Source organism: Solanum pennellii, chromosome 3 (genome assembly GCF_001406875.1).
Source record: "Solanum pennellii chromosome 3, SPENNV200".
Classification (NCBI taxonomy): Eukaryota; Viridiplantae; Streptophyta; class Magnoliopsida; order Solanales; family Solanaceae; genus Solanum; species Solanum pennellii.
In genome coordinates, this window is record NC_028639.1 from 70,290,387 (window position 1) to 70,304,693 (window position 14,307).

General features: G+C 34.3%; 3 protein-coding genes across 3 annotated transcripts; 2 read left to right on the forward strand and 1 right to left on the reverse strand.

Moving 5' to 3' along the window:
- Nucleotides 1-1,598: 1,598 nt before the first annotated feature.
- Nucleotides 1,599-9,340, forward strand: LOC107015324 (WD repeat-containing protein 43). The gene is given in 13 exon segments (XM_027915785.1): nt 1,599-1,803; nt 1,806-1,860; nt 5,058-5,156; nt 5,447-5,554; nt 5,711-5,865; nt 5,942-6,030; nt 6,116-6,653; nt 6,985-7,095; nt 7,641-7,879; nt 7,968-8,050; nt 8,335-8,446; nt 8,537-8,611; nt 8,704-9,340. Coding segments are annotated over 13 exon segments (2,055 nt in total). The 3' UTR covers nt 8,890-9,340.
- A 272-nt stretch (nt 9,341-9,612) lies between these two features.
- Nucleotides 9,613-10,572, reverse strand: LOC107015325 (late embryogenesis abundant protein 1-like). The gene is made up of 2 exons (XM_015215566.2): nt 10,426-10,572; nt 9,613-10,343 (listed from the first exon to the last, which is right to left on the reverse strand). Exons 1-2 carry the CDS (start codon nt 10,474-10,476, stop codon nt 9,900-9,902), a joined length of 495 nt encoding a protein of 164 aa, XP_015071052.1. The 5' UTR covers nt 10,477-10,572; the 3' UTR covers nt 9,613-9,899.
- Nucleotides 10,573-11,131: 559 nt separating this feature from the next.
- LOC107014120 lies at nt 11,132-12,164 on the forward strand. The gene is made up of 3 exons (XM_015213981.2): nt 11,132-11,282; nt 11,549-11,623; nt 11,686-12,164. Exons 1-3 carry the CDS (start codon nt 11,223-11,225, stop codon nt 11,971-11,973), a joined length of 423 nt encoding a protein of 140 aa, XP_015069467.1. The 5' UTR covers nt 11,132-11,222; the 3' UTR covers nt 11,974-12,164.
- The last annotated feature ends 2,143 nt before the right edge of the window (nt 12,165-14,307 follow it).

Genomic DNA, 14,307 nt, shown 5'->3' on the forward strand with positions numbered 1-14,307 from the left:
TTAAATGTGTAATTTTTTTTTAATCAATAATAAATAAATGACACGTATTTGATATTTGCCTTGTTCGAAGATCAACTATCTTGTAGTTCATGAAGTTTGACACTATTTCTTATATCTAAGCCACCATCATGGCATCCTTTTGGTCTGAGATTGAATTTGCTCAATCAAAAAGATTAGTCTGTTAGATGAAAGAGCTCATAAATTGCTTAATCTACTCTTAATGTTAGGTGTGAGCCAATTTATGATGATGTAATTTACTTTCTATTGGTGATTTTGGCTAGTTAATAATCAAATTGTTGAGTTCGTATCTTTAACCCATATATTAGTGTTGTAATGTAGTTTCCGTGATGTTTATCCTTTTAAGGTGTGTTCATATGAACATATGTTGATCAAAATCCCAAATCAAAGTTCTTCCTATCTTTTACTATTTAAAAGAAGTACTCCTATTTCGCAAATGACCCTTTTAATTTATGTACCGATTAGATCATCTTCTAAATATTATTATTGAGCTAATTGAAAACCTAATGAGAAAAATATTAAATCACAATCTTAAAATTTGTAGTTACTACAAATGTTAGAGATGTTCTAATATTTTGTATCTGTAAAAATGGAACAAATTTGAGTAGATGTTACTTAGTAAATCTAATATTATTGAAAGGAAATTTTTTATGACTACTTTTAAAAGGAAAAATCACGCGGTTAAGCAAATTTATACTACTTAATTACTCATTATAGCTATAGTTTGCTATAATTCCCACTCGCGATAAATATTATACATTAATTATGTGGGTTGATTTCAAACTTGTATAATTAGCGACATTTGTATATGTATAATTCGCCAGAATATACAAATACATATCTCTAATATACAATCATCAAATCAATATGCTTATACAATTCACCTCTCTCCCACTCTCTCGCTCGCCTCTCTCCTCCCTCTCCCAATCTCGCTCTCCTCTCTCCTCTCTCTCTCTCTCCCAATCTCATTTGCTTTATATACAAATGCATATATATAATATACAACTATCTAACCAATAATACATACAATTCACCTCTCTCCCACTCTCTGTCCTCTCTCGCTCGCCTCTCTCCCAATCTCACTCGCCTATATCCTCCCTCTCCCACTCTATGTCCTCTCTCGCTCGCCTCTCTCCCAATCTCACTCACCTATATCCTCCCTCTCCAATCTCGCTAGCCTCTCTCCTCTCTCTCCCAAAATCAATTGTCATATATAAATACATATGTATAACATACAATTATCTAACCAATATACATATACAATTCACCTCCATCCCACTTTCCCCCCCCCCTCTCTACCTCTCTCTTCTCTCCTCTCCAGTATTGCTCGTCTCACTCCTCCCTATAACATGTATCTAAGAATTGTAATCATCAAACTATAGCTATGGAGAGTAATTATATTATTTCTTAGTGGTTATATGTGAAAGTTCCCCAATTTAAAAAGGACAAAAGTTCAATAATGGCCTAAAAATGAAACATTTGCGAAAATCAGCGAAAAGAGGGCTATCCTTGCACTTGGCCGGTCCAAGCCCATATTCATTGTAACGGCCCAAATATGAAACAAAATTTTGAGCCCAATTATGAATCAAATTTATCGCGTTAAATCTTGCCAAAACCCTCTCTGCCGAGTCTTCTCCTCCCTTTCTCTTCTTTCAGCAGCGTTTTCTTCTCCGACAATATCAAATTGTCTCTCTATTTATCTGCGTGATTCTTCTCTCTCCGTTAACGCAGGCTCGCTACTTCGTTCCATTTTTACTCAGTTTTTGTTGTTATCTTTCTGCGGCCATTTTTTCATGGCGAGGGAGAAGCTAAAATCCCTAGTTACATCATTCACTACCGGCGGTGAATATCTCGCTGTATTGTCGCCTGATGGAACTGTTAGAGTAAGTTCTCTTACTTTGCATTTGAACGAGTCTGTTGAGTTTGTTCTACTTGCTGGAAATATTATACCAATAATGTTTACTTCCCCCTTGTTTCCATTTAGTTACGGCGTTTTTTAATTGTTTTTGATTATAGACTTGAAAATTAAGAAACTTGAGTGAAAAATGGAAGTTTTTTAGTAGTGACTTTTTGCTTTACTATGTTGATTTTTGTGTTTTTAGAATATCTTTAGGTTGGAGAGTGAGTGGTTTATTCTTGTAGAGTAAGAAGCTGATTAGTTGAATATTTCGGAGCATATATGTACCAATAGTACTACATTATGGAGGGGTTCCCTCTAGACACATATTTACAAAATTCCAGTGTATATGAACTTTGGTGCTCTGTAACACTTCGTACTTATTCACATCATTGTTGACATTATAGCAATTATGTCATATTGTTTCTAGCAACATTTGCCTAGAATCAGTCCTCTTTTTTGTAACTTAAATGTCTTCACTATCTATTTATCACCAAAAATATTATAACATCTAGTTGTACCCGACCTCAATCGGCATACTATCTGATGAGATTTTGTTAACACAAGAAGAATATTTGCTTTCTTGGCTGGAAGCCAGGAAATAGTAGTGTGATTGACTTTCTTAGGATTGGTTGACTAAGTCATGTATAAAGCAATAAACAGATATTTTACATGACTTGAGCATACATACTTGAACATTTCATATTGTCAAAGACAAACAATGGACAAAGAATGGCGAGATTTGATGGATTACTCAAACAAGATTTTGCTGTCCACATTTAGCATGTACTCATTCTTTATCTGATTTGCAAAAAGTACTATATGCAGCAGAATGTAATAAGAAGCCAGGAAGGAGGAAAAATATTAACAGTGAAGAGATGAGGATAAGCAACTTATCTTCTAGTGAAGGAAGATTAAACAACCATTTTCAAAATGTTAGTTGCAAGCCAGTGCTCCAAAATCTCTATGTAGGTTATCATGCGAGTACACAACAAGATAATCCGATTCTCCATAGACATTTAAGTGACTGAAGTGTTTTAGTCTTCATGGAACCTTATAAAAAAGTTGTTCTAGTCTTCATTTAAATAGTTATTATGGCAGAAAAACACTCAGGCAGGGCATCCTGTTAAAACATAGATAGATAACAAGAATACTAAGTAGGAAAATCTCTACAAATATAGTATGTTTGTAAAACATTTCAATGTGCTTCGCCCGTTTTTATTTATGTGAACCTATTTGATTGGGATCAAAGTGTAAGAACATGTCATAATATTTGTGTGATATAAAAACTTGTCGTCGTGTTTTAAGAGCCGCTCGCCTTCTCTCCAAAGGCAAATGGCGCGGTGAGGCAGCATCGCCTTCTCGCCAAAGGTGAATGGCGAGGCGAGGTAGCTTCACCTATTTCCGCCGAGGCGATTCAGAATGGCGAGCTATGGCGACATGGCGAAGCGACACACCTCACCTTTTTAATTTTTTTTAAAGGTCTAGTTTAATAATTAAAAGCCAAAATTAGGGTTTTTTGGGGGTATTTTTGCAAACCTTCTCGAATCGCTACTCTTCTCCTCTTCCTCGCGAGTCGTGACCCCTTCGAGAGTGAGGAAGAGACCTTTGTTCTTCTTCTTTTTTGTTTCTTCTTCAGTTCTTCTCTTCTTCTTCCTCTTTTCTTCTTCTCTTCTTCCTCTTCTTCTTCTTCTTCTTCTTCTTCTTCTTCTTCTTTTCTACTCTGTTTTTCATTTATCGTGAGTGACTGAGAGCTCTGTTTTCAGTGATAGTGAGTGCTTTTTTTTTTTCTTTTTATGTTGGAGGCTTAGAGCTCTGGACTCTCACATACTGAACATTGAACAGTGCTCACTGCATATACATATACTTATATATATATATGTGTGTGTATGCATATGTATGTGTATGTGTATGTGTATATGTATGTGTATGTGTATGTATATATGTATGTGTATATATTTTATTTTATTTTTAAATAAAAAAATTAATCACTTCATATTTATTTCTTCCCTACTTAATTTAGTTTTATACTAATTAATATAGTATTTATTTGTCCATGAATAGTTAATTTAATGGACTTTTAGAGTTCTAATATTGCTTGTCAATTGTCTTTTAAATTATTGAGTCATTCAAGTTCTAGACTTTTAAGGCTAAGCGGAGCGAAAAGGGTTTTCCATGAAAACGATTTTCCCCACACGAAGTTTGTGAATAAGTGATTGTCTGATAATGAGCAAGGAATATCCGTCTTTCTGCTAAACAGGATGGATTGAACTCAGAATTCATTAGATGCTTTTTATGAATGTCAACTAAGTATCGTAAGTAAATTGCTCCCGGTTGTTCAATCATTTGATAACCAGAGATAGTATCTACTATTAGTTTTTGAATTGAATTATTTGCTATTATATGTTATTGCTATTAAGATTTTGGATATTTATATTTGCAATTAAAATTTTAAATTTTTGGTATTAATTGGCGCCTCAATTCAAAAAGGCGAGCGCCTTGCCACGAGGCGAGGTAGGCCCTTGTCTCCTTTTACAGTCCAAAACACTGGTTAGAGGTAATTGGAATGTTTTATTAAATTGTTTCAACACTCAGCGAAGAGGTCATTCTAAAACAGAGAAAGAGAGAGAGAGAGTATCAGATATCGTGTCAGCAGGTCAATATCAGCTTCTTCTGCCACACCAACACTGTTTTCTCCCATCATATGTAAAGAAAAGAAATTAAGAAGAAAGCTATCTCCATCTTTTTAAAAAAAATACAGTATCCTATCATTGGAGTCTCAAAATCTGACTTTTATTTTGAAAGCTAATGTGTATTGCAAGTTCTTCTTGAAGTGAAATGGTCTTAAAATGTAAATTAGCTTTGAAAAGTATTGAAGTAAAGAAGTTCAACCATTACCAAGATTAGATAAGGTGCACGTGTGATTCATTCAATTTCTGTATCTTCTTGGTTTCCATTTATGTCATACTCCCATTCAAGAGTTACGGAGTCAAGTTGGTGAGAAGAATTACTTGTTAGTTGCTTGTTGCTATGCCAGCAATGTTTTCCATAATTGTTACCACTCTGCGTTGCTATTACATTGTGTTTGTATTCTTTTGCTTTACTTATTACATACTTGGTGACTAATTGTTGCATGATTCAGGTTTGGAACACAGGTAATGGAAGCTTATTTGGTCAGTGGAAACCAGAGAATTCTGGAGACAGTTTCTCTTACATGGCATGCTGTATTATTGGAAAGAAGGTATGACAGAATATTGAAAAAAGCGGCTTTGATTGTTGTAATCATTTAGTGGTAAAAAATCAGCCAAAGTTTTTCTTCATCAAAAAAAATAAAAAATCAGCCAAAGTTTTTTGTACAAGATCTGACCTCTCCACCTCTATTGTTTCACTGTAATCTTTTTGATAGTAGTGTCAACGTTGTTAGGCTATTTTTAATCTCACGACTATGTGGTATCATTTTGTTTTGAAATTTTAGCGGCTATTTTAGTCTCACGACTATGTTGTATCTTTTTATTTTGAATTTTAGCGCAGAAAAGAACAATGTCTATTAGTAGCTCTTGGCTCAGATGACGGAACTGTTTTAGCAGTTGACATTTCTGCTAAATTGGTAAGGTGGAGAAAAGATGGAGCCCTTCCTAGGTATGTTGTTTTTTTGACAGAAGGTACTTTTGCTCTTATGTTGGATGGAGAAGTACTTGCTAAGAAACACATAGACAGTAATGAAAGCCCCTTAGTGATGGATGCCTTTGTTCTCACCTAAAGTGTAAATGAGAAATATCTTGCTTTTGAATGCAGCGGAGCTACTGGTCTGTTTTTTGTGGGCAAAGGTCACAGGGTTAATGCTGTTGCTGCGAATGGTTTAGTACTTGAGATGAACTCCGAAACTGGAGAAGTCAACAAAGAGTTCAAAGTGTCAAAGAAGTCCATTTCTTCAGTAGCTCATTCAACTGGTTTGTATCCAACTTATGTCTTAAATTGCATTTTTACTTCAAGTACTTATCTGACTTCCTTGTTCTCACTGTGAAGACCAGAAAATTATAGCTGTGGCCAGTGATAAGTTGCGATTTCTAAGTCCAGAAAGCGGGAAAGAGTTGCTGAAGTTTTCTCCTGATTCAGTAAGCCGTCTTAAGTTTTCTCTTCATTATGTAATGTTATTTGAAGTCTACAAAGATTCATTAATATAAAAAGCTGCTTTAACAGGCTACTGCACAACATATTTGGCTATCTAATGATGCTCAATTTGCTATTACTGTGGGGTTTGGCGAGAAACAACTTCAAGTGTGGAAACTTGATTTTGGGAAAAGGGCTGCAGATTATGGGCATGTTGTTTCCATGAAACATCCTCCTGTAATGGTTGAATGCAGGAATAAGTGCAAGGGAGAAGATGGTGTGGTTGTCCTTGCAACATCAGAGAAAGGTGTTTGTTATGTTTGGAACTTTGAGTCCGTTACTGATGAAGCTGCAAAGCCAATTAAGATCTCAGTAAAACCCAGCAAAGGGGAAATAGATGAGAGAGCTGGAAAAGCTAGAAAGAATCTTTTGCCCATAATCGCTGCAAGATTACATGCTTTAGATAGAGATGCACATTTGAGAGCCTTGATTGCTTATGGTTCTGTTGAATCCCCAGAGTTTACATCAGTAGACATTTCAAATCCAGGGGAGGATATCGTCATAGCAGCAGGAGACCAGACCGAGAAAGCGGTTGCTTCAGTTCAAGAAAACGGCCATGCCAAAATAGGTGTTCTTTATAGCAGTTTATGTATTGCTTTTTCCTTGAACTTGACTGGCCAAGCAGCGCAGCTACATTCTTTTTTTGAACTTAAATTCTGTCTTGATGTTTTAGATGGTCTAATAGCTACTGTGAGAGCTTTGAAGCATTTGTTAAGTTGCCAACTTTCTTGCAAATGAGGCCATCACTCTATTAGTTTTAACAAAGATTCTCAAAAATCTCATGTATTACTGATACATCATGTGAATGATAAAATTGACATTTTTAATTTATGATGTGAACAGTTTCAGGAAAAGAGTTGTCCTTATAATCCTTCTAATGCCTCCTCCATCTGTTTCAGGTGGAGATATGGAAGTCGAAGGTGCTAACTTAATCCAGAGAAGCAAAGTGACAAACAAGCGACCAGCATCTGATCTGGATGTTACTGGTGAAGCGACTATTACAGATAATGGTATAATATGTTGCATGGTTTTTTGCATTGCTCGAATTGAGTTCCAACATATGTTTTTTTTGGTGGCTCTCCATCTTTTTAGTGATCTTTAGTTCTCCACCACAGACGGCTAATCTTTATGTATTGGAGAATGACTAAGAATAAAGTAAAATTCAGTGTATAGAGAATCATCTGTACCGGTCCATTTACTTGATGTCCCTTTACAGAAAACTTGACTGTCAATCCTACTCTTGCAATTAGATATAATTATTATCTTGGTTGTCTTAACATTTTAGGGCTTCCTAGATGAACGTTGTGTTATGGGCTATAATTTACAAGCAGACTGCTTCCAGTAGAATAGACCCCAGGAGTTGTTTGGTGCCTGATCAGTCTGTTGGTCAGTTGGTGTTCAGTAGAGAACCTGTTATCTCCTTTGGAAGGGGTGTGTCATCTTTATATGATGTTTCTGTGTATTGAGCATTACGACGAGGGGTCATTTGATATTAGAGACTTGAAAAGCATTCACTACCTTATGGAGAATAACCTTTTTGTCTGATGATGTGTAGGTAATGATGAACCTATTGACGGAGTTCAGATTGATGATTTTAGCGAGCCAACCATGGGTGAGAAACTCGCAATGCTCCATTTGCAAGACAATAGTGAAGATAAAAGCAACAAGAATCTAGAATCTGCTCTTCAAAAGAAGCCTCCAAGTGCTGATTCAGTTCATGTTCTGCTGAAGCAAGCACTTCACGCTGATGATCGAGCACTTTTGATAGATTGCTTATACAGACAAGATGAGAAGGTTATATTTCAACTGAATTATTTTCAGGGTTCTAGCATCTGCTTAATGTTTTATTTCCTAATCAGTGGAATGTATCTTGACACTCCAGGTCATTGCAAATTCAGTCTCTCTTTTAAATCCTTCAGATGTTCTCAAGCTTTTACAGTCACTCTTATCAATTATCCAGTCAAGGTAAAGGAGATCTGTGAATTTAATAACCTGGATGTTGCTTTCATGGTATTTTATCTAAATTTCATTTGACTGCCTTAAGAATATCAAGTTAGATTGCACCTAAGGGGTGAATACTAACTATGAGACTCATTTCGTGGGTTATACTGTCATTTACTGTTAATATATTGTCCATTGCTGATGACCTTTCTGCCATCCACATTTGCAATGTGCAGTTGCCTTCTCGCAAGTTCCTTTTGTCATAGATTGGTCGAGTTAATATTCATTATGCTACTTTTTCATGACAGGGGTGCTGTATTGGCTTGTGCCCTTCCTTGGCTGCGAAGTTTGCTTCTCCAACACGCTAGTGGAATAATGTCCCAAGAATCCTCTTTGCTTGCACTCAACTCTTTATATCAGGTTAGGGTAGTAACTCTTCAATATGTTGATAGAGCACCCATTGCAACTGGTAGAATGTATTTGAAAGCTACTTTGTTGGTCTTCGTGCAGCTTATCGATGCCAGACTTTCAACTCTCCACCAAGCCCTTCAGTTATCGAGCTCCTTAGAATTGCTTTACGCAGGGGTAAGGACAATGCAGTGTGAATCCCTCAATTACGTCCTCCCTTTCACCCTTTTCCGGACTGAATCTTGACAAGTTTATTTATGTTTTCTCAGACTATTGATGATGGTGATGATGAAGAAGATGGTGCCATACAGCCCATCATATATGAAGATAACGATGACAGTGACGAGGAGGGTTCTGAAGTTACTATGGAAACAGAAAGCATCCCAGATGTTGAGGAACCCGAAGCTTTCAGCGACGTTAGTGATCGTGAAGGAAGTGATGGCATGAGCGAGTGAGTTCCAAACAAGAATTCACCCAGTTTTGTGGGAATATAATACATATGTTAGACATGCACAATCTTGGAAATAGCCAACAGATCCAAATGGACGTCATGACACAGATATCAATACATATCGACTCGAAAGAATACATACAAACGAGAGTGAGCTTCGCGACTTGATGACTTTGATCAAAATATCATCTGATTCTTTGAGTCTCCAGAGGGGGGTATAATTATTTATCTGCCATGTATTTTCATAAGAGTGCATCAAAGATAAAATTAGAGTTGCAGATTTTTTGTTTCCTTCTGTAAGCTACTTTTGTATTTTATAACGGAATTTGGTATCGAGGCCCAACGCTTTGAGTTAGAGTTAAAGTTCTATTAAAGCTTGCAATATCCGAAAGAGAGAAGAGTTCCCGTGTATTGAACTGCTAAAATATCTAACTTGAGATGGGGTTTTGTTGCAATCTATCTTCTGTATCAAGCTTGTACTAAGATTTATTACATTCTCAGTTCAACAGGAGCCCAGGTCCGTAGCCCAAGTTCTGTTAACTGGAGCCCAAGTGAGGTAAAGCTAAGTATTAGTTGGGAATTGTGAGATCTACGCCTCTTACAAAAGGAACTCTTCACAAAGTTGAATTGATCAACAAAAAAACGTAAAATAATTGATACTTACAACAGCCTAGTCATGAATGAGGTTTTAGTTATGAATGAGATTTTAGTTACGAAAGGGCTGAAATTTTGAATAGAATTTCATTTGCTTACCCTTCCAATAAAATCCTGTATCAACAGTGTTGCTATCCCAAGCATTGTTTAAAAATCGAAGCCCCACGGCTCGATGTTGAAGGTTCACAGCTCATACTACGTACAAAGAAGTGCAAATGTTTTATTATATCCCCTCTAAAGGGGGGAAACTTCAGAGGAACAAACAAGCAGCTGCTAAGCACACAAGATACATGACCACTTGAATCCAATCAAGAAAGAAATATAAGAGATCCAAGTTGAAAAAACCACTAGTTTAGTGATTTAAAGTTTTGTCGGATCTTCATCAGTATCAGCCATGCCAAAAGTGTGCTTCACAGCATCAGCAGCTCCTTGAGCGATGCTCCTCACTTGTTGTCCAGTCTGCTGGAGGATTCCCCCAGCTTTCTCTTCACCAGCTTGAGCCGTTTCTTTAGCTGACTCCATCATTTCTGAAGCCTTCTCTTTTGTAGCCTGAGCTGCTCCACTAGCCTTCTCCTTCGTAGCCTGAGCTGCTCCACTTGTCTTATCTTTTGTTGCCTGAGCCGCTCCAGCCGCCTTATCCTTAGTAGCTTGAGCTGCCCCGCTCGTCTTATCATGGGTTGCCTGAGCTGCTCCACTTGTCTTATCATGCGCCGTTCGTTTGGCGGAATGCGCTGTGTCGGAAGCCTTATCCTTCGCTGCCTGAGCCTTGTCTTTCATGCTTTCCAGTGTTTGACCAACCTTCACCTGTATATACTCGAATAATGTCATATTAAATAAAACCGAAAAAATATCTCCATAAATTAAGATGAAAAGAATCAGTACGTACCTGGGTTTGACCCTTGATTTCACCAGCTTTGTAGCTCTGCTCGTGAGACATTGTTGCAATGTTAAAAAGTGGCAAATTAAAATTAAGCAAAAACCAGAATAGCAACGGTATATATGGGAAGATTGTTATAAGCAGAATGTGCAAGTGATGAGAAGCAAAGGGGTTGCGCATGGTTTATAAAGAGTTGGTAGTGCGACATATTGTCGACACGTATCCTTCTATCTGACGCGTGTAGAGGACACGTGCCGTGCTGTTGTTAGCTTCCGTTCTGCAGTCAAACTTATCTTTGCCACATTTCGCAAGGATCAATAAACTTCCTGCTGCAACCATATACTAGAGATTATTATTATTATTATTATTATTATTATTATTATTATTATTATTTCTCTGCGACTCAGCGCTGACTTTAAATTTAAATTTTTAATTGTACGCGGAGAGTTACCAAGAAAACGTAAATCAGAGAAATAGAGAAAGGACAAGTTACAAGTAAGCTATGAGAAAATTAATTATTGGATAATTGCGAGAATTAGGCATTGGCAAGTGGATAATTTTTATTATCAAATTAATAATTTTACCTAAAATAAAAGGATGTGTAATTTGCTTAGAGAAGTTGTTGTCCGATCAAAATCATCCGCCAGCACTGTGCCATGTGTTAGAATATGCATGAATTGAGATCACAAATTGTGCTTATAAGTTCACTAATCCAACAATTTTTCGTAATCGAATCCATATTTTCCATTTTGATCTACAATAGATTTAAACAGAACAACTAAACGAAGCAACAAAAACCAATTATCATGGCACACCAAGGAAGCGACAACTTTCATAGCAGTATCCAAGTCCCCGGCCAAGCTCAGGTTTCATTACACTCTTCTTTTTTTTTTAATATGGTATACTACTTTCCAATATCAAAATTCAATCATAAAAATATAATTTATCTGATTCGTTTTATTTGAACGAATTAAATAATTTAATTAGTTTATTCTGTATCAACTTCTTAAATTCAAAGTTATATAAAAATTGAGTTTAGTCGAACTAATCCATCCGAATTCTATATTTTTTTTAATCAATTGCAGAGCTAATTCGTCTGAATTCTCATATATATTTTTTTAATCAATTGCAGATGAGAAGGGAAGACATATTGAACCAACCATCTGACATTCATAACCAAAGCCAATCAACCAACTTGCTTCAAGAGGTAACCACCATTTCAATTAAATTAAAAAATCGACTACATTGTGAATGTTATTATTGTTTTAGACGGGTACACAAGTGAAGAACATGGCTCAAGGAGCAGCAGGAAATGCAGTGAACATGGCTCGAGGAGCTGCAACTGGTGCAGCAAACATGGCACATAACGCAGCTGATGCGGTCAAAAATACTCTCGGAATGAATCATCCACACAACACTAGTAACATTTCTAGTGACAACTATCTTAACCAACCAGGCACTATCAACTTCGATGATGACTTCCCAACCAGTACCACAACCCTCCCAGCCAACACCAATTATCCAATCAACCCACACAATCCGAATACCGGCATTTAAAATTCTATTTTTAAAATTCATAGCTTTTGATTTATTCACTTCATAATTTTTTTTTATTTCATATTTCGTAATTTGTTGTCTTTTTTGTTGGGGAATTTGCAGAGGAGGTGTCATCTCCCTCGTTTCCCTGCTAATATAAAATAAAGTTCGATAGATGAATCGAGTTTATTGATATATTTTTGCTCTCATTATACCTTGATGTGAAAATTATTAAAAGGTTGTTTTGCTCCGATTCATTAAACTTAATATGACCCTCGCACAAAATATTATTAAGGATTATTTAATTATCAATTACGAATAGTTTAAAGGTAAAAATTCTGATAAGAATGGATATTTTTGATATTTTAATTTGAAGACATTTCGAATTAAAAATACGATAAAAATAAAAAGTTAATGAGACTTATTTTGAATTGTTTGAAAGATATATTTAATTCTTTTTTTAAATTACTTTTTGTTTAAAATTTACTGACACATTAATCTAATTTTATACTATATGGATCAACTCAAAATTTTTGATGAGCAGAGAAATTCTTTTCATTGAAGTATGTGTTACTCAGTGATGGAGATATTTTGACTGAGTACAATTTTTATTACTACTCAATCATATTTAGTTAGGGAAAATCATTTTAGAAAATAATAAAAACAAAAAAAGATCACTCAATTTTGTATTTGATTTTAGTTTTGATGAATTTATATTTCTAGATAGTTTGTTTAAAGGACTCTTATTAATTATAAAATTAAAAATTTTAACAAAAATTAGGACAAGTAAAAAAGTTAGGTCTTACTTTAATCTTCATCAATCTCAATGATAATGTAGTTAAAAAAAATTATTCTTCAATAGCAAGATGAAATTCTATTAAACCACTGGAATAGTGGTCAAATTTATTCATTTATATTATACAAAAAGATTTTATTTACTCTCTTTTATACAATACGTCTAAAAATACTCTTTTTGTTAAGACCTCCTTCCTTTGTTATAAATAAAATATTGACTCATAATTATGATATTAAATAATGTGACTATTAAAAGGTTGATCTCTAAATCTAAACATTTAACATACTATAAAATTTCAATTTATATTTAGTAGTTGAAAAAAATAATAAATACGATAACAAATATTCTAAATTTCTAATCAATACCGTGAATACCAATGTCCATACCCATTTTCTTGTGTATATTTTCTTTTTTTGAGTTTCATTTGATTTTCAAGTAAAATTAAAGATTTGAGAAGTTAAATAACTAAAGGTACATGTGAGGTTCATGTTCTTTCAACTGATTCATAAATTATCTCTTTAATAATCTATAAATTACTTTAACTCGATTTAATATTTATAATGAAATCAAATGTGTTAGATATTACTTTACAATGTATTAAAAATAAATATAATAAAATATAATATAACAATAATTTTTAAGTGATATATTCATGATCAATATGATCTGAATTTCGTTCATTTAATTTCTTGATAATTATTTTATAATAATATATTTTCTCTTATTATATAAAAACGAATTTGAATTCCATCAACGTGTTTGCTTCAGCAAAGGAATTCTGAAATTCTCTTATTATATAAGAAAGAGTTTGAAATTGAAGTAGGCCTCCCTCTGTCGACGTTCCTGCTTAAGCAAGAGTATTTTGGATTTTTTAATTTTTTTTGTTCTGCTTTAATTTAATTAGTGTACGATTTTTTAAAATTATGGAACTCCAATTTTAGCTACGCCCTTTGTTTTTTAAGTGATATCCTTTAGTTATAATTTTATTACTTTGAACCGCTGTAATATTTATGTAAATTTTGTAACTATTTTGAGTAAAAATCAACAGTTGATGAAGAAAAATAGTTTAATTAAGAGGAATAAAAATAAAATCTATATTTATCTATCTATACTATCTTAAAAACATGAACTCTTTAACTTGAATGTTAAATTACTATAATACCTTCTAACTTTGTGCATATCCAAAATTTGAGGACATAAATGTGAAATAAAGTCAAGTCAAAGACACATTTATGTATTATGTCTTTTTATTTAGCAACATCCATATTAATTTTTAAAATACTGTGGTATATGGTTGAATTTTAACGTGCAACACATCTGCGTCAAAACTAATACCACATAAATCTATATCATAATTTATTTTAGAGCAACAATTAAAATTATTTAATCATGTACCTACTTAACACTCAACGAAATTTCATTTAATAATATTTGATTAGCACCACTTAAAAATAAATTTGTAAACAAATACTTGATCCGAACATCACACTACTTTTTCATTAACAAGTATTATAATAATCTATGCTCTTGCAAAATATATATATATATATATATATATA